At 47.2% G+C, this 19,519-nt stretch overlaps 1 protein-coding gene across 3 annotated transcripts in view; it reads left to right on the forward strand.

Moving 5' to 3' along the window:
• Nucleotides 1–19,519, forward strand: part of NFAT (nuclear factor of activated T cells 3) — an 86,835-nt gene that overhangs the window by 9,899 nt on the left and 57,417 nt on the right. For 2 of the 3 annotated variants that reach the window (XM_084590256.1, XM_084590258.1), the window contains exons 4-5: nt 4,146–4,456; nt 4,652–4,820. In XM_084590256.1, coding sequence (XP_084446382.1) covers nt 4,146–4,456; nt 4,652–4,820 — 480 coding nt within the window. Of the gene's footprint in view, nt 1–4,125; nt 4,457–4,651; nt 4,821–19,519 lie in introns of all 3 variants that reach the window. The other variant, XM_084590259.1, reaches the window with a different exon arrangement.

The following is a 19,519-nucleotide window of genomic DNA, read 5'->3' on the forward strand; positions in this document are numbered from 1 at the left end:
AAATTTCATCCCTCGTGGGTCAGGAGTCAGAAACTAAAAGATTATAAAAGCAATAAATGTAAACATTGAGAAAATTATATCATAAATAAAAATGAACCAAGACATCTCATTCCCAGATTCTTTTAGAAGAGAAAAGTGGCACATGCTCCTTTCTGCCTTAATGGCGGATGTTTGCTAATTCAGGATGACTCGGAGAGTTAAAAGGGTACAGCATTTGATACTGCAGTCAATTATTCTCAAAAGAAAGAAATATGTGTACTTGGAGGTGAAAAAGAGGGAAGGTTGCCTGGCACCGCGCTATTGACTGCAGTTGACATGTGTCCAAATTTCTTGCAGATTAAAGGGCCAGTGTATCTTTTTATTTCCATAAAGAATTTGCACTGCCTGGGAACGAAGCGTTTCAGTGGATTTTTAGTTAGAAAGCGAGCCTGGTGTTAAGGCTCACTCGTAAAGCTGGCACATGCTTTCAGAACAAATCCGGAAGTTCTTGGAGCCAGTGGGTATCGTCACACAATTCCACGGGCCATATGAGCCGAGCTACATATTTGAGACCACTGGCATATACCATTAATGAATACCACTTTAGCTGCTTATCGCTTATGTATGCCATAGAGAATGAGCGCTCGCTCGAATGGTTGAAATCTGGCCTTGTGTGCAGGCGCCTCAAGTATGGCATGCATGGTTACCCATGCTGGGGAACTTTCTTGTTTAATGAGCCAAATTAGAGCAGGTGGCACATGCATGTGATACTTCTCAAAACTTTTTTTAGCATACCTCCAAGTGTATCCACCTCTCCATTATATAGAAGAAGGGGCACATGCCACGCCTTGTACTGTCCACATGCTCACATCTTCATATTTTATGACACGCATGCATGCACGTGTCTGCATGAGTGCATGCTACAAAAAATGGAAAAGAAAAGGACACTGGAATTTTAGAACATCCGCGGCCTGTACAAAGTAGCCAATTTGACAGCTGAAGTGAGAGAGAAACTAACTGTGCTACTGGTTCCCTACAAGTCAAATAGTGGGTGAAGGCTGTTGAGAGCTTTCAGTTTTGAACTTGCTACGCACATCGACCATATGCAGCCTGCATATGCAGCATGCAGGGCAAATCATTCAGCGCTTGTCATTGTCTGTTTTTTTTTCTTCATTGTCTGTTTTGTGCAGCTTTAATTATTAGACTCTTTGCAATATTGGCTTTGCTTGCTCTGTTGCTCTCCTGATATTTCATTAGTAATTGCCCACTGAAAGAGCTCTTAGAGAAAGCTCATAAGTATGTTGCCAGCCACTATTGCACAAATCTGCAAGTGATGCAGTCCTCTTTATTTGTTTTTGTTAAATTTTCTGGCACATCTGTAGTTATCTGATCCTCTCCAGCTGATTTCCCCCTTTTCATAGTTTCTAATGCTTTCTTGACCTCATCCCTCGTAACTGGTGGAACGTCTGACTGTTTTTCTCTACCGTCAATCTCCTTATGGTCCTGACTACTTTGGCTACTGTAGAGATCTGTATAGAACTCCTCGGCTACTTTGACTATCTTGTCCATATTCGTGATGACGTTGCCCTCCTTGTCCCTTATCGCATACATCTGGTTTTGGCCTATGCCCAATTTCTTCTTTACCGCTTTAAGGCTTCCCCTGTTCTTTACAGCATGCTCAATTTTCTCCATGTTGTACTTCCTTATATCGGCCACCTTGCGCTTTTTGATTAGCTTTGATATCTCAGCCAATTCAATCTGGTCTGTTGGATTGGAAGCTTTCTACTCTGGCGTTTTTTAATCAAATCTTTCGTCTCCTTAGACAGCTTACCGGTATCCTCTCTAACTATCCTACCGCCTGCTTCTACCGCGCACTCAGTAATGATATCTCTGAAATTATTGTTCCTTGCCTCTAGGGTAATGTCGCCATCCTCAGTTAGAGCTGAAAACCTATTCTGTAGCGAGATCCTGAACTCTTCTGCCCTCCCCTTCACCGCTAATTCGTTGATGGGTTTCTTTCTTACTAATCTGTTGCGTTCCTTCTTCAGATTTAGGCTAATTCGGGACCTCACCATCCTGTGGTCACTGCATCGCACTTTCCCGATTACCTCTTCATCTTGAATAATGGCGGGGGTTTTACACATTATGAAGTCGATTTCATTTTTAGTCTCCCCGTTAGGACCTTTCCATGTCCATTTCCGGTTCTTCCGTTTGCTGAAGAAGGTATTTATGATTCTTAAGTTATTGCGCTCTGCAAACTCAACTAGTAACTCCCCCCTGCTATTCCTTGAACCAATGCCATAGTCACCTACTGCCTTGTCCCCTGCCTGTTTTTTCCCCACCTTGGCATTGAAGTCGCCCATTAGTACAGTATGCTGCGTCTTTACTTTTCGCATTGCCGATTTTACATCTTCGTAGAAGCTTTCAACTGCCTGGTCATCATAACTACATGTAGGTGCGTAGGCCTGTACAACCTTCAGTTTATATCGCTTATTAAGCCTAATTATGATGCCTGCCACCCTCTCATTAATACTATAGGATTCATCTATATTACCCGCTATATACTTATTGACAAGGAAACCTACTCCTAGTTGTCGCCTCTCTGGTAAACCTCGATAACATAGTACATGCCCATCCTTCAGTACAGTATATGCCTCATTCAGCCTCCTAACCTTAACCTCACTAAGCCCTATGATATCCCATTTCATACCCTGTAGTTCCTCTAACAGCCACTGCTAAACTAGCTTCACTAGCTAGGGTTCTAGCGTTAAATGTTGCCAGGGTCAGTTTCCAGTGGCGCCCTGTCCAGAAGAATAAGATTGGGATGGAGCGCATTTGGCAAGCACTCACAGATTATTACTAGCAGCTTGCCGGTATCGCTAAAGAGGAAAGTATATAACGGTTGCATCTTACCTGTACTCACCTATGGGGCTGAAACATGGAGGCTAACCAAGAGAGTTCTACTTAAGTTGAGGGCAACCTAGAGGGCTATGGACCGAAAAATGGTAGGGGTAACATTAAGAGATAGGAAGCGTGCAGAGTGGGTCAGAGAAATAACTCAGGTTACCGACATACTAGTGGAAATTAAGAAGAAATGGGCATGGGCAGGACATGTAGTGCGAAGAGAGGATAACCGATGGTCGCTTAGGGTAACAAACTGGATTCCAAGGGAAGGAAAGCGCTAGCAGGGGGCGGCAGAAAGTTAGGTGGGCGGATGAGGTTAAGAAGTTCGCAGGGGTCAAGTGGATGCAGCTAGCACAGAACCGGGTTAAGTGGAGAAATATGGGAGAGGCCTTCGCCTTGCAGTGGGTATAGTCAGGCTGATGATGATGATGATGATGATGAAATTTTCTGGCTTATATTGTGAAAGGTGCTTTTATTAAAATGCTAATCTATCAGTGTTGCCTGGTTCAATCTCTTTTAGTGTCCCTTCAAAAACTTTAAACCTTTGTTGAGCAACAGCAGTTTGAGTTATGAAGTATTTGGCAGCTAAGGATTATTAGAAACGAACAGTTTAGCTTTTGGGTGCTTTTTCTGTAGTTTGATGATGTGCCGACCTGCAGTGACTCACTTGACATAATTATGATGTGCTCAGCTGTTGAACCCAAAGACATGGCATCGGTGGCGGCGGCCACTTCTCAGTGGAGGCGAAAAGCTATGCGCCCGTTTACTGTGCGGTGTAAGTGCATGCTAAAGATCCTCAGGCGGTCAAAATTTCTGGAGTCCTTCACTACGTCGTTCCTGATTGCCTGGGTCACCCTATAAACGAAACCATCATAGTTGAAGGGACCGTGGAACTGTCATTTGCGGAGAAAGAGTGCGGAAGCATGTGCCTTCCCGCCAGCAGCAGTTTGTGTGGCACCCACTTATAGATCCAAGCAAATTTGCCCCAGTTGTCACTTGCTCCAATGTCAAGAAAGAAACTTGCCGTAAAGTGTCAATTTGTGAATTGTGACAGGCCCACTGACTGCACATATTTTTTCCACTGCCTTTGGCTTGTGGCACAGATTGATGTTTGCAGCGTCACTTAATTTTTGTCTCGCCTGATTTGGGAGATTTATGACAATGTGGTGAGAGGTGCCTCCAGGTTTCTCATTGGGGGTAGCCCAGCAATGCTGTGGAGAGAAGGTGCCACTTGAGATGAAGGTGCGACTTTGCATTTGCAGGACAGTGGCAGCCTCTTGCAGGAGCCCAACTCGATGCTGGTGCGCATGCTGCACATGACGGTGAAGGAGGAGCAGTCATGGCTGGGGGCCCTGGGAGGCAGCCCTGCTTGCTCAGGCAGTCCCTCGTCCAGCCGGGCCAGTGCCAGCCCGCCACCCCATTCGCCTTGCAGGGCTTTGGCAGGGGCCTCACCTTTGGCCGTCTCCGAGGAGGCTACTCTAGGGGATGCCCCGCAGCCTTCAGAGACATCACTGGCCTCACGTGCTGGCCCAGATTTTCACAATTTGCAGACTGCTCTGCGGGCACTGATAAAGTGAGTCATATGAGAGTGTGCGGTTATTAGAGATTTGAAACTGAAATCGAGTGTTACCATCATTTGCCTTGTCAAATGCATTAGTTTCATATTGCCAATAAAAGACAGCAGCTTTGCCTCTTCCAATGTGCTTTTTCTGAATTCGGGGCTTTTTTTTTTCTTTCTTTTGTCAAGTCTTTCTCGTCTCCTTCCCAGGGAGGTGACACAAGCCTCACCCCAGGAGCAACACTGCACTCCTGCGGGCATTTGTGGAGTTGCCAAGAGCCTTCTTTCTGCAGACTCCAGCACAAACCGCTCTCCGAGTCTTTTTGCTCCACCCGTGTCGATGGTTACAAAGGGTGGCATTACCAGGAGAGTCAACCAGGTCAGTGCTATGTATACAACTGCAAAAATTCCTTAAGACCAGTTAAGCAAGATGCAGTTGGTGCTGCGTCTATGCAGGCTATTATTCCCATGACACCACGTGTGTATGGCTTATACAGGGTGCATCACAAGTTCCCACTCCATGGGGTGTGTCCTTTTGGGCTGCTGCTGGGGCATTTACACCACCACCAAACCTCAAAATCTCTGTAGGAGATACGAGGGACACAATGCTTCCCTTTGAAAACCATTTTAGCTTATAGGCATCTTCAGTGCCAGAATATACTGCTGTAAAGCAGATCCTACGTCCTGGGAACTTTTGACATACCGTGTATATTTTCATACAGTGTGTTTGGATAAGTATGGTCATCATGTTGCCATGATATTGCTGTAGTAATGGCTTCATACGTAAATTTATTTCATGATGTACAAGGTCAGTATCGTAGCGTGTCGTATATCTGTGCAGTCCTGTTTATGCCAGTCAGCCTGGTGTTGTGGGTCTTGGAATGAACAGTATTGTCTAGTTCGGGGAAGGGGTGCAGTACAGCTGTTACTGTTGCTTTGTGATCTCGAGGAAGGTGAAAAGCTTTGGACTTCTGTTGTTTTAAATGAAACACAATGTGCCTCATTAATGACTCCAATTGTAAACAGTTATTCAGGGATCAAACGTGCCCTTCATATTTACACTTCGCTAATATGGAAACTCACTCTCTGGACCATGGACAGGGAGAAAACTCACTGAATTCATGGAGCTAGTGTTTTTTCTATTAATGTGAGCTGCAATGAAAGCAAAACCTCACAATTCTAAGCGGATATTTTCTGTTTATTGAGTGCATGCTCCACATAAATTCTCAAGTGACATTTTTTTGCTTGTTTTGCAGTTCCTTGCTACATAGTTTGGGGTGTGCATACCGTATTTACTCGAATCTAACGTGCACCTTTTTTCCGATATATCATGTCCAAAAATTGGGTACGCGTTAGAATCGAGTACGACCCTAAATCTCCGATATCATATCGCCATCGGCATTTCAAAATGGCCGCCTGGTATGCACTTCGAGCCTACTAGCTGGTCTAGCTGTCTATGCCTAGCTACAGTAGCGTCCTTCGTGTGCTTTGGTACATGTGCTTTGGTTAGCCTACCCGTTTTCTGCGATTGACCGACCAGTATGGACGTGCCGAAGATTCGTCGAGTTCATCATGATGCCGCATTTAAAAGGAAAGTCATCGTGTGTGCAGAGACGGACGGAAATCGGGCCGCATCACGCGCATTCGGAGTTCCGGAAACATGCGTGCGGGACTGGCGCAAGCAGAAGGAAAAGATTTTCGGCAGCAAGGCTACATGTAAAGGTTTCAGTGGACCGAAGCAGGGCCGGTTCACCGAGATAGAAGAGCGGCTCGCAGAATATGTTCTAGAGCAGCGAGCGGCGCAGCGGCCAGTGACGACGGACCTGCTCAAAGTCCGGGCGATGCAGCTAGCCCTACAAACAGGGCTAACGCGGAGCGACTTTAAAGCGAGCAGGTGCTGGCTGTCTAATTTTATGAAGAGAAAAGGCTTTTCTCTTCGAAGGCGGACAGGGATATGTCAGAAGTTGCCTGAAGAGTACGAAAAAAAGCTGCACAGTTTTCAGCGGTTCGTTCTAAGTTTGCGCCGCAAGTACGGCTACCACCTCGGCCAGATTGGAAATGCCGATCAGACACCGCTGTACTTTGACATGCCTGCCACCACAGCCGTTGAAAAGAAGGGGGCGAAGCAAGTGCGCGTGTTGTCTTCCGGCCACGAAAAAACACGCGTCACCGCAATGCTTTGTTGCACCGCGGATGGACACAAGCTGCCCCCCGTATCTCATATTCAGGCGCAAGACGCTCCCGAAAGGAATCGTGTTTCCGAGTGGCGTGATTGTGCGCGCCAATGAAAAAGGTTGGATGACAACGGACTTGGTCGCCGACTGGATCGATAACGTCTGGCGCAAGAGACCCGGCGGCAGTTTGGGCCTGCGTGCGATGCTTGTGCTTGACGCTTTCAAGTGCCATCTCGACCAACGCATCAAGGACAAGCTCGCTGCGTGCAACACCGACCTTGTCGTGATACCAGGTGGCATGACATCGCAGCTCCAGCCGCTCGATGTTTGCTTGAACAAGCCAGTGAAAGATAGGATTCGGGCGCTCTACACCGAATGGCTTGTGAGTGGCTGCCATGAATTCACTCCCAGCAACAGAATGAAGCGTGCCTCGCTGCAAGAGTTCACCGGATGGGCGAAAGATGCGTGGTGCACGATACCGTCTGCCATGGTCATCAAGGCCTTTAAAAAATGTGGCATATCGAATGCCATGGACGGCACCGAGGATGAGATGCTTTGGTCCGTCAGCAGTGACAAGGAGTTGTCTGACAGCGACGACGAGTGAACCTTGTGCCGGCATAGTGACAATCTTGGCAAGATAAGCCGTTTCCTTTTGTGTGTGTGTTTTTTAGTGCACCGAGTATAAATCTTTGCTTTTCCAAACGAGACAAAGTTGTATTGCTGTATGAAAGCGTTAGGTGCGCGGTACTCTTTTTCGCGGAGAACGGGTGCGCGTTACAATCGAGGGCGCGTTAGATTCGAGTAAATACATATTGGAATTTTCGAATACGAATGAAATAAAGACTTGGAGATAAACTGCCTTTGTGTGTCGAATATACGGTAGAATCTCGATTATACAACTTTCAGGGGACCACGCAATACCGTCATATAATTGAAAATCAAAGAATGTCGGCAGTGGCGCGCAGCCTTACGCCGAATGAGCGCTTTGAAAGCCCGTGGCAACTAACACTAATCAAATTAACAAAGAAAAAACCAGGCGTTTGTTTTGAAGTGGTTCGAAAAAAAAATAGAAATCTTTATTACCATCTAAAAATATCGGTAATTTTCTTCTGTGCCATTGCCCAGCTTCGACGCATTAGTTTTCTTTCGAGCGCTGGAACAAATTGCCAGCATCGTCGCGCCAACCAAAGCGCCATCAACAGGAATTCCCGAGCTGCGTACCTGTCTCAGCCATTCTACAGAGTTGCCTCCATGACTACAAACTTTCCTTCCTTCGCGGCTTTTCTTTTGACGCCAAATTTACTTGCATTTAATCAACTGCTTTACTTTTTGGCCAGAATAGTTTACAGCGGCGACTCCAGAATGTTGAGGCCGCGAGCGATGCTGGCCTTTGTTGCACCCGTTATCTTTTCGGCTTCTTTGATAATTCTGAGCTTATCTCCGAGGGTTGGCGGTTTTCGACTTCGTGATGTGGTGAACGGCGCCGCTCAATCACAGCCGAAAATTTCTTAACTATTTTGCTTCGGAAGATGCAGATCATGTTCGAATAATCGGCGCGAGTAGATTACCAGCAGCGCCGAGCAGAATGATCCAGGGTTGTTGAGCGGTGACAATTTTGTATCTCGGAAATAAAATTTAGGCAGGCCTAAATTTACTTCCCGCTTGCCTCTTAATAAATGCTGCATTATGCTATATTATAGGGTCCCATGAAGTTTCCTTTATTTTCAACGCCCGAAATTGATCTTTTTTTTTTTGTACTAGCAAACGCAGCACATTTTCGCCGCTAGAGGGCTGATTGCTGGTTTCCAACAACAACAACAAACAAACAAAATGAAATGGTCGTTGAGGCTGCGTTTGCTGTTCGGGGCGGTTTGGGCGCGTAACTTCATAGGTGGAGTGATAACACGCAGGTGTTATCAACTGGCTGCAGTGTACCTGTATGCCGGCATCCGTTTGCGGAAGACTTTTTTTTTTTTGAAGGACGATACGAGCCAGCTGTCGTACGACGCGAAGTTCGTCTACAGTTACGTCGTATAATTGAGGTTTTTGATACACTATCTCTGGGGATTTTGCAGGGGCTGCGCAAATTTGTCGTAAAATGCGGGTTGTCGCACGACCGGGGAACGTATATTCGAGGTTTCACTGTATGATCACTTAAAGAAGAACAGAAAAATAAGAAATAGCAAACATTGCTTGTCTTGTTTAGCTTAGAATTGCACATGGTATTTGCAAACCAAATCAGACTCTAATTGCACAGAAGTGTATAACCCATTAAAAAATCCAACATATATTTTGTACAAGATTTGGGGCACTGATTTATTGTACAGGATGGACCTGCATGAAACTGGTTAGAGCTGTCATGATGTTTTTGAGTACAGTCCATGACCGATTTTTTGGACCCTCAAGGGACCTCGAAAATGTCCGAAAAATCGGGCAGTCCGAAAAAACAAATGTGCCTCGAAAAGGTCATTACCGTTTACTATTGAGGCCAGAAAAAGTCGCGAATGTTCTTTTGTACCATGGTCCGCTTCCGTGCTAGCAAGTTCGCCTGAATTTCAGCAAGAGTCGTCATGTCGCCGTAAGCCGACAAAAAAGTTGCGACCGTCTGCTTATGCAAGTGGTTCCAACTCAGTTTGTGTTGGCTAGCGGGTCGTCCTCGTCATCGATCTCAGACTCCGCAAGCACTTGGGGAAATGATTTCTTAATCTGTCAGCCCAGCACACAATTCTAACTTGCTGTCCACATCCGTGAAATCAAAAAACGAAACGGTGGGGGAAATTTCGACGCCTACAGTGTGAAGGTCGTCGATGCGGTCGTCACAACACCAACACTGTTGAGTGCTTCATCGCTGCCACGTGCACGCAAAAAATTGGAAAAAGTTCCTTGAAGCATTGAAGCCAATTCGGTCTAATGCAAGCCTAAGTAGCGACAGAACGTGGTTTTTTCGTTTCTGTAGCACAACCACGGCTAGGCCTATTCGCTAAGCTCGGCAACGCACGTGAAGAGCGCGGCACAAAAACAGATTAACGGGCAGTCGAAGTGGTCCGTCAAAAGTTCTGAAGAAAGAAAAAGAAAAAAAGCACTGCCGCCAGTGGCGGTGTTGCAGAAACGCAAGCTGCTATAGCCTAGATCCAGCTGAAGAATGGCACGGCCGACACCGGTTTCGAGGCTAGAGGAGGAAAAGGTAAATAAACAAGATAGCGGCGACGCAGTAGTTGGCCTGGCTGATGCTTAAAAAGTTCGAAAAATCGAACATTCCTCCCTACAGTGTCAGAGATTTTGAACCGCATAATACATTGAGTTTATGAGGTATGTCCTGGTGCCAGACAAAAGTCCGAATAACCAAGCATGTCTGAAAAATAGGGTGTCGAAAAAATCGGTCGTCGACTGTACAGTGAATGAACTCTTATCAATTCGGATCGTATGGGGGTTATTCTTGCAAGAATGCGCCACGGGGGGGGGGGGGGGGGGGGGACGGGGAAGAGGTGCAGCCCTAACTGACAGAGCTACGACCCCCAACCCGCAGTGCAAGAAGTCGCTACTGCGGCGGGTTCAGGCTAGAGGGGACAAATACGAGTTGCGCACTCGAACAAGCTTTAATTTGCCAGAGTAACTATACACGACAATTCGCAAATCAACACCGCTCAAATACAATCGCCGTTGCAAGCAAACGTCCCGCTCGCGTAAGGGCAGGGAAAATAAAAACTCACCAAAATGGGAAGCACACGCAAGGAGGTGAGAAGAATGTTCTGCTCACCTGGCGTGCCTTTGTGCTCACGGCCCGTGGTGGTAGGTGCGTACGAGGACCGGGCGATTCTTGATAACGGCGGTGGTTTCCCCGGCGGAAATCATGAACCGCGCGCATGCGCGCTCGGCCACCGAAGAACCCCGAGTGAGTTGCGACCGATGTGCTCCTCGACTCGAACTGGGGAGAGGAGGTCTCTGGGTTAGCCGGGAGGAAAGAGGGAAGGCCGCGGCAGCGCTGCCGCGAAAGACTGTGAGACCGTGGGGGTGCTAGTGTGCCCTCTCCTCCGCCAACCTCCTTATAATGCTTAACTCGCATTATAAATAGGCGCTGCCGTTATAGTGGGGGCAGGGGATTATTGTGAATCCCCACATTCCCCCCTGCTTAAAACTTCCGTTTGGCTAACTGTTCACCGAGGGAGATATCGAGCGGCTAGGTGCCGTTTAACTTTTAACCCTTTCACTGTCGGCTGTTTCTGACCGGGACGCACCCCCAGTGTCGGCTTGGTTTCAGAGAACGAGCATATCAGGGAACGAGCATAAAGATTTATTTTGTATTATGATGGGTATACAAATAAATTAGTCAATGCAATTTGTACATTTCAGTGTTCTGCAGGTGTTTAAATAAACATCATCATCGTCAGTCTGACTATAAATGATATATGATAAAATAAAAAAAAAACACGCTCAATACTTCTTCAGAGTGTGGTAGATCCTGAGTCCGAATCCGAGCTTGGCTGGTAATCAGAACCCGAAGAGCCATCGCTCCAGTCAGCCGTCGAAGGTCCCGCGCGGTCCGCCATCCGAAAGTAAGCGCGCGCGGAGGGCGCACATTCAGTGGCCAGCACAAGGGAGAGAAACGGCGCGTAGTGAAGTCGAAAGAGAAAAAGATGGAAAGAGGCTAAAACACTCGTATGCTGCTGCTGCTAACGGCAAGCTGTCCTCAAGCGAGGGCGCGTGGAGAGAGCGAATGCAGCAATCGAGTCGTATGTCAGTCGGAGAGAGGCAACCGTGTGCGGCCCTGAACTTACCACGCCGTAGCGGAAGCGCGACAAAGAATAAAAATAAAAACCTCCAAACCTGCCGCAGATGGCAGAACAAACTTTGAACCCATAACCGCACGCGCGCGCCGAAGGATCGCTCGCTCGAGAGAGTAGTGTCACGGAGCGACCACGCCCCCTCCCACGAGCAAAGAACGGGCGGGCGCGGTCGCACCATACTCTTCCATATATGTGTCATATCGGCGCAGAGCGAGCATATCAGCTTGTAGAAAGACTCAACAGATGGCGGAGCAAGTCCAAGCGCGGTAGCTTTACGGTGTGGCGCGAAGATTTGAACGCAAGATAGAATACGTACGGGTACGTTATTGACACTGCGGGGAGGAAACGCGAATGCGTACCGGTACGTTCGTGACAGTGAAAGGGTTAAATCCAAAGAAAAGTGGTAATACATAAAAAGTTGCAGACAGCTCACAGCCACGGGTGTTGGAGGAGGAGGCAGGGCTGACGACTACAGAAGACTACCATGGAGCCAGGGGCACACATGCGGTGACCGTAGCAACCGCAGTTCCCACTCCTTCACTGTCAGTCAGCCGGGGCAGCTTGCTGGGGGTGCGAGGGTGGCGGGCAGCACTGCGTCGTCCCGTTGCGTAGTTTGCAGCAGGCCTTCCATCAGCGGGCCGACCGATCGCTTTTGGCTTGCCTCTTTTCCATTATGTTGCCGACGCAGCCGAGGGTGAGTGCAGTGGGGGGTCAAGCTGCTCCCTCTGGTGAAGCTACGACGGCGGGTCTTGAGTGGCATCAAGGTGGCCTCTTTGCTTCAGCTTTCGCTGAGGTAGACCTAGGAGCCCGTTCCACGAACTCTGGCTCGCTCACTCTGTGGCCTACCGAAAACCGTTTTTTCTTGGTAGCCTGGTTGACGGTCACAGCAGGCTCTGGGTGTAGGAACGCATCCACTCCCTGGACGGCTTGCCCTTCAATGCCGCAGTGGTCGTCGAGGCCTCCACCGGCTACCTTCCTTGCTGGCTGCAAGGCTGTCTTCTCCCTAGTTACTTTTTTTTTTTTTTCAGATCTACCTCCATTCGGTTTTTCCCAAAGAAAAAGCGCGTGCTTGCTCTGGAAGCAAAATGCGCTGAATGTCGACAGTGCGTCCCATCCATATTCAGCACAAGAAATTACTCCCTGAACCTTGGTCAGAACTACGCGTCTACTGTGGGCGCAAAAGGTAACGTGGTGCGATGCTCGAAATGCCGATGCCGACCTCTCGCTGCTGCTGCTTGCTAGTGAGGGAGAGCGTCCTCCTCGGGCCACTCAGCGGGGCGCAGATTGTGGTGCGCTTTGTGTAAAGCAGAGCTCCGCCATCTTCGCTTGCAGCTCTGTCGCGCGTCGGTGTGTGCCTGATGCAGCAACCGTGGCGTTGTTACGAACTTATAGAGTAAGTTCTACCCGTTCGACAATGTCACCATGCACATCACTAGGCAGCGAAATGACACGACTTGAAGAAAAGCCTTAGGTCCGCTCACAGGCTCAGCGATGCACACTTCGTGCAAAATAGTTTGTCTCTGCGTGGCGTGACCAACCTCGAAGGACTCATGTGTATTCTTCGCGTGGGGAAAACAATTGCCCTAGGTGCTATTGGAGCACAGCCAGCAGGGATCCAATGAGCTCACAGCAATACAAGCTGTATTGAGCACCCGCACAGGCAGCAGTACCAGCGGGCCCTTATGTGCGCTGCTGGGCTCCCAAAGCCCATCGAACACTGGTCGACAAAAAAGAAAAGTGATCCTATCGCTGTTCCTTCTAAAGCTCCGTTTGGCTGACTAGTCTCCCCACTGCACTGAGGAAATTAAAATGGCCGCCACTTACACTCAGGGAAGCCGGGTAGTCTGCCCCTTTTCTGAGGCTGCGAGCTGTTGCGACGAACTGGCTAATGGGCGTGGTATAACAGGTAGTAATGTTACTTCTCCTGCCATCAACGTGCGTGCAAAAGTGCATACGCTACAATGCTGTCTGTCCTCCCGTAGAGCATTACAAAGTCAAAACACTACGAAAGAATGCCCGTCATACCTGCGCCCACACGTCACCCTGCTGCAGAGTGGTGGAGTCGTGTGACCCTGCTCCCGCAGAAAATTACCAAGATCACAGTGGCTAGCATCAGCTACCTGAGCTCTTGCAGTAATAGCAGTTGAGGTGGTTTTACTTTGTAGCCGTTGTGCAATCACCTCTGCAGTATTAGAAGAGACAAACTCAGTCCTGTTCACTGCCATGGCTAGTCTATGGTCGGTAGTCGGATACACACAGACACTCGATTTGTCACACCTCTGGTCCTTGTTGGGCGCCAAGAATATGGGGGTTATTCTCGCAAGAATGTGCCACGGAGGGGCTAGACGCTACAGTTGCCTTTTAGACCTGGCATGTCAGCCCTGACAGACAGAGCTGTGATCTTTAACCTGCGGTGCGAGAAGTCGCTACTGTGGCGGGTTCGGGCTGGAGGGGACAAACACGAGTTGCGCACTAGAAGCAGGCTTTAATTTGCCCGAGCAATTATACACAGCAAATCAACAGCGCTCAAATATGACCGCCTAGCGAGTGAACGTCCCGCTCGCGTACAGGGGTGAAATAAAAACCAACCAAAACGGGAAGCACATGCAAAGAGATGAGAGGAGTGTCCTGCTCACCTGGCATGCCTTCGCGCTCACGACCCGTTGCGGTAGGTGCGTACGAGGACCGGGCAATTCTCGGTGACGTTGGTGGCCTCCCCGGCAGAAATCATGAACCGCGTTCGTGCGCGCTCAACCGCCGAAGAACCCCGAGGAAAGAGGGAAGCCCACGGCAGCGTTGCCGCGGAAAACTGGGAGACTGTGCATGGGGGGTGACAGTGTGCCCTCTCCTCTGCCAACCTCCTTAACAGTGCGCATAACTCGCGTTATAATTAGGCGCTGCCATTATAATAGGGGCAGGGTATTTTGATTCCGCACAACCGAAAGTTCGAATTATTGAATGGGCTTGAAAAAACTGCTGAAAACCATTTGCATCACGGCAATTTTATGGGACTTATTATTGTTTGCATTTGAAATGAAGCCCAAGTGAGAACGATGTTCTCTCCTGGTTTTGTCACGTGCTTCGCTTTGCACACACTGTCGGAACGTTGAAGAAATGCTCCAAAATTGTAAAGGCTTCCCGCGTCAGTAGTTAGCACGTGCCTCCGTTTCGCGCCCTCACGGTGCACAGCGCATTTCTTGGCAGTCCGCCAAGATGCTGCGCAGCGATATTATCACGGTATGTTTACTTTTTGATGTTGGCTCTAGCAAGGGGGGAATTGAACTTGGCAGGGTGCCAGCACTTGTCCGGTTCTGCAAGCCGTGTTTTCAGTACATTTGCTTTATCATGCCATGGGCGATTGGGACGGGTGCTGTCTACTGCCGCTCAATTATTGGAACGCGCGGTAGCAGCAAATGCCTTTTGAAACGAACGATTCTGAAAGTCGGCATCATAATTGCGGCTGACCACGTACGTTCCTTGACGACTGATGGAAAAAAAAAAAAAAAGTTTTTCTTGCGTAACCCATGGCACGCGCCGACAGTGCTTATCCGTATTCCCGAATTAACAGGGTTCAAATTAACGAGTATTTAGTTACGAGTTTCGGAGGTTGCACAGGAGAGAGAGCAGGCAGCCGCAGCCGCCAGCCCCTACCTTCCGGCGCTGCCAGCCACTGCGCCGGTCATGGTGCCAATTATGCTTTACCTACTCTGCCATGGTTTTACATGCTTTCATCTTCTGTTTCAGATAGATACACAAATAGGGTTCTGGTACAGTTTGGTCCTTCTTTCTCTATACACAGGGCATCGAAAATTTCTCGTTTTGTTTGCGTCTTCTTTGTTGGCAGTAGGTGTGTGTTCTGAAATATCGGTGTGCATGGTATAGGGTTTGGGTCGTTGGGTATCTTTTGATAAGGCTTGCAGTGATCAGCGAGATTCCCTTCAGCTGATATGGGTTCCGCTGCCAAGCGATGCTCTCTTAGCCTTTCATTTAAGCATCGATCTGATTGTCCAGTATATGCATTGCCACAAGGGAGCAGGATTTCGTAAGCAACACCGCCTTTGCATGGAATGAACTACATTTGGTGCTTTTTAGCACAAATCTGCTGCCTTGCCGCACCATTCACAAGAGTGCACAGTCGCACAAGCTCTTTTGGACAGTCACTGCAAGTTTGGCGTCATACTTTTTTGCCAACTTTTTTAAACAGTGCGACACGTTGTGAACATAAAGTCGAGTTCGTCAATGGGGATCTTTATGATTTTGTTATTGCCCAGTTCTCACTTCTTTCAGTAGCTTTTCAGCCACAGATGTAATGGTTTCTTCAGGAAACCCAGCATTCTCTAGCCGAAGTTTTTGCAATGCCACATTTTTAGGGATGCAATGCTGGCAAGACTTATTCAGAACAGCTGTGATGGCATTCATGGCGATGCCTCTCTTTGCAGCTTAGAATGCGCCGATTGGTAGTTGAGAAGCACATTTCTCACCATATTTTTCCTATTGTCAGGCACTTTTAGGTTCGTTACCACAAGGTAGTCGTCAGCATATCTAAAAAGTGTTTTACCTTGTCAGTGTTCATCCGCGTAACATTACGTTGGTCACAGTAGGCTAAAAAGAGACGTCACGAAGTGCTGGGGCGATGCAGGAACCAATGCATGTGCTATCCTTCTGAACATATTCTGCACCTTCACAGAATGAAGCATGAAGGTGCAGAATATGTTCAGAAGGATGGCATATGTATTGGTCCCTGCATGGCCCTGACACTTAGTGACGTCTCTTTGACAAATCATGATGGCTCTGAAACATAATCAGTGAAAGATATGTGATAATCCGTGAGAAATTTTTCACTTCGTTTGCACGTACAAGTTCAGTATTTTGTCCGTAAGCTCTTCCAGCCTAATACTGGAGCAACTTGGGACATAATAACAGTAAAAAAATTCTTACCTGCCAATAGACCTCTCCCTGTTTGCAAACAATGTGACGTCAGGGAGGCACATGATGGTGGGGGCGCGCCGAAGAAAACCCGGTTTGGTGGGCAAAAGCACTCCTTTCAGCCGGGGGTCTCCCTGCTGCAAAGTGCGGCGGGAAGCTGCCCGCTGCTGTGCAATTTTTGCTTTAAATCTTGCGATAGCCATATTCACATCAGGCACTATATGCGGCACTCTTTAGTACATGCACCTATTAGCAATTTTTGCTTTGAGAAAGATGACATTCTCGGCAAGCATGCATGCAATTATTTTTGTTCAGTGAACTGGCACGGCCGCTTGCGAATGACCTGAAGTCCTACCAAATCCTTGAAACTCATAGGACGTAAGCATGTTGGAAAACTGGTCAATGCAGGCATATTACAAGCATCATTTTCTTTTCTTTTTTTTATCTTTGCAAAATCGACTGTGAGCCCCACGAAGCGTAGTCAGTTATGAGCGAAAACAGCAGCGCACGCATGAGCTTCGTGCTTGTCTGGACGATTTCCATCCCAAGTACGGACATTTTTAGTTTTTGTTATGTTCGGCCAGACTAAGGAAAAAAATTATTTCCGCCTAGTCGTTTAGTACTGTCACCAAAACTGTGTTACAAGGAAGCTAGCAACAACACGCAAATGAGTCACGTGGTATGGAAAGTAACAAAGCACGATTGGTACCACAAAATAATATTCATGCAAGGTGCACAAATATTCATAAGGGTGCTTAAATGATTTCAGTAAAAACATTTTTCGCTTGGGACACGATAGCTTTTGAACGAGCTATATAACGATTCCGTCAAGGGATGCTGTTGTACTTTTGCGATCATGCCGCATGAGCCGTTTGGTGGGAGAACTAGCTCCTTCAACATGGCCTACTGAACTGGAATAAATTCAATGCCGAGCAAGAATCTCCAAATTAGCTGCAATTGATCGCATGCCGCTCAGGCCTCTTAGTGCGCGATTGGCCAGCATTCAGCACAATTCGTTCGGAAGGGCAATAAAGCAAACTAATAAGTGCTTGTTCTTTTTTCCAGAATTACGCAAACGCACTTGTATACCAGAAAAATGTGCTTACGGTTGAGAACAATGTCGAGAACAATGTCGAGGCCTGCCGGCGCACGACGTTTGTCGCTTGGTTCTTTGCACAGCTGAAAAACACATTTGGATCGCGTATAGAATGGAAGAAACATGTAGTTGGTCATCTGCGATCGAATATCGCATCACACCACGCATTGACGGCATTGCGAAAAACACAGCAAGTTGTCACCAGACGAGATAAATCCTCCGCACCATGCCACCAGCAGCGGAATGTTTTGCCCATCACGGGTCGGCCGCCCCCTTCGCCCCTCTTTCGATACGTCATTCGTGACGTAGGCCGGCAGAGGTCCATTAAACACCGTAAGGTGGCATGTAATGAATGGCCCTAAATTAATATTTTCCTTCCAGTGTTCCTTAACATTCACTCAAATCTCTGTATACAGGCATGATATCATTTCACCTTCATCCAAATGCCACCGCCACTTCCAGACACGACATTGTCAAAACTTTTTTTTTCTTAACACTCGTGTAATTTCTGGTGTACAGTCTGCACCTTCTGTATTGTCTGCAGGGCTCGATGTCGGCTGAATGATTATTTTTTTATTTTTAGTAGATTGTTCATTTTAGGTAATAATGCACATCCGGCTCAGAGAATCACTTTGAAGCATTTTTTGCTGCAGTTATCAATATTCTAAAGGATCACACCGTTTAGTTTGCACCATATGTATAGTCTGCAAAGCCCAATATTTATGGGGGTTATTCTTGTGATAACACCCAAAAGGCTAGATGTGTCATAGTCGCCTTCTAGCACCAGTGTGCTAGAAGCGACTTACTGCGACCCCCCAAACTTGTGTTGTAGTAAGTCATCACCACGGTGGGTTCAGGCCAGAGGGAACAGACACGAGTTGTCTACTCGAAGAAGCATTTATTGCTCTCAAGCAAATATACACAGCAAGAATTAAGCAAGCGATAACTGTAGCAAGGAATCGTTGCACTCGCATATGGAGTGAAAAACCACAAATGGGGTAATGCATGCAAAAGGGGAGGGAAACATCCAGCTAGGCTTCACGCTCGCGGCGATGTTGTTCACGATGGCTGCCTCTCGAACAGCGCACATAACATCATGTGATAATTACATGTGGCCTCTTCTGCAGGACAGGGGATTTGTGTATATCCCAGCAAATTTTAACTATCAATTAGGGGTGTGCGAATACCAGAATTTTCGAATACGAACCAAATACGAAGATGGGGAAAAAATGCCTTGCGAATATTTGATCAGTGAAAAAAAAATACATATATAGAAGATCGAAAAATAGCAAACGTTGTTCATCTTGCTTATTTTAAAATTCACATGGTATTTGCAAATAAAATTAAACTAGAATTCCACAGCAGAGTGTACCCTGCTGAAAAATATCCAGTGTAAACTTTACACAGAATTACATATACCAATTTTTGTACAGGAAGGACCTGCATAGATCCGGGTAGAGCTGTCACGCAAACTCTTGTTAACTTGGCCTTCAAGGGACCGAAAAAAATGTCCAAATTAACTGAAAGCTCTAATTATTCGAATGGGCCTGAAAAGCCTGCGTAAAAATGTTTGCATCAGGGTAATTTTAATGAGCACCTGTGCAATGGATGTCTGCGTTTAAAATGAAAGCAAAGAACTAAGTTTTTATCCCAGTTTCGTCCAGTGCTTCGCTTCGCACATGCTGTCGGGGAGGCCCTTTTCAAAAACAAAAGGGAAAATCGCAAAACGGCCCCATCGCATTTTGAGGATGCTTCACTGCGCAGCCCACGCGCCAAGCATTGTGGTGAAGTGCACTGGTGCACGGAAACTACGGTGAATTCTAAAATTTCCAGTATATTCTGAAATTTCGAACATCAGCCTTATTTTAATACAAATACGAATCAAATAACAAACATTTGATTCTTGTTCAAAATTGCAACATTCGTATGTCCCTACTTTTAATATATGTATAGTGTGGGTGCTATGTACTGGAGTCTACAGCATTTAGGAATAGATGAGGCATGGACTGCATTGTAGTTATAGTTTAGTTGTTAAAGGGACACTAAAGAGAGAAAGGAAGTGGGTTTGCATCGATAGAATGCTAGTTCCTGATTACAA

The sequence above is a fragment of the Amblyomma maculatum genome, chromosome 1 (assembly GCF_055883805.1).
Source record: "Amblyomma maculatum isolate TAMU_Amacu chromosome 1, ASM5588380v1, whole genome shotgun sequence".
NCBI lineage: Eukaryota > Metazoa > Arthropoda > Arachnida > Ixodida > Ixodidae > Amblyomma > Amblyomma maculatum.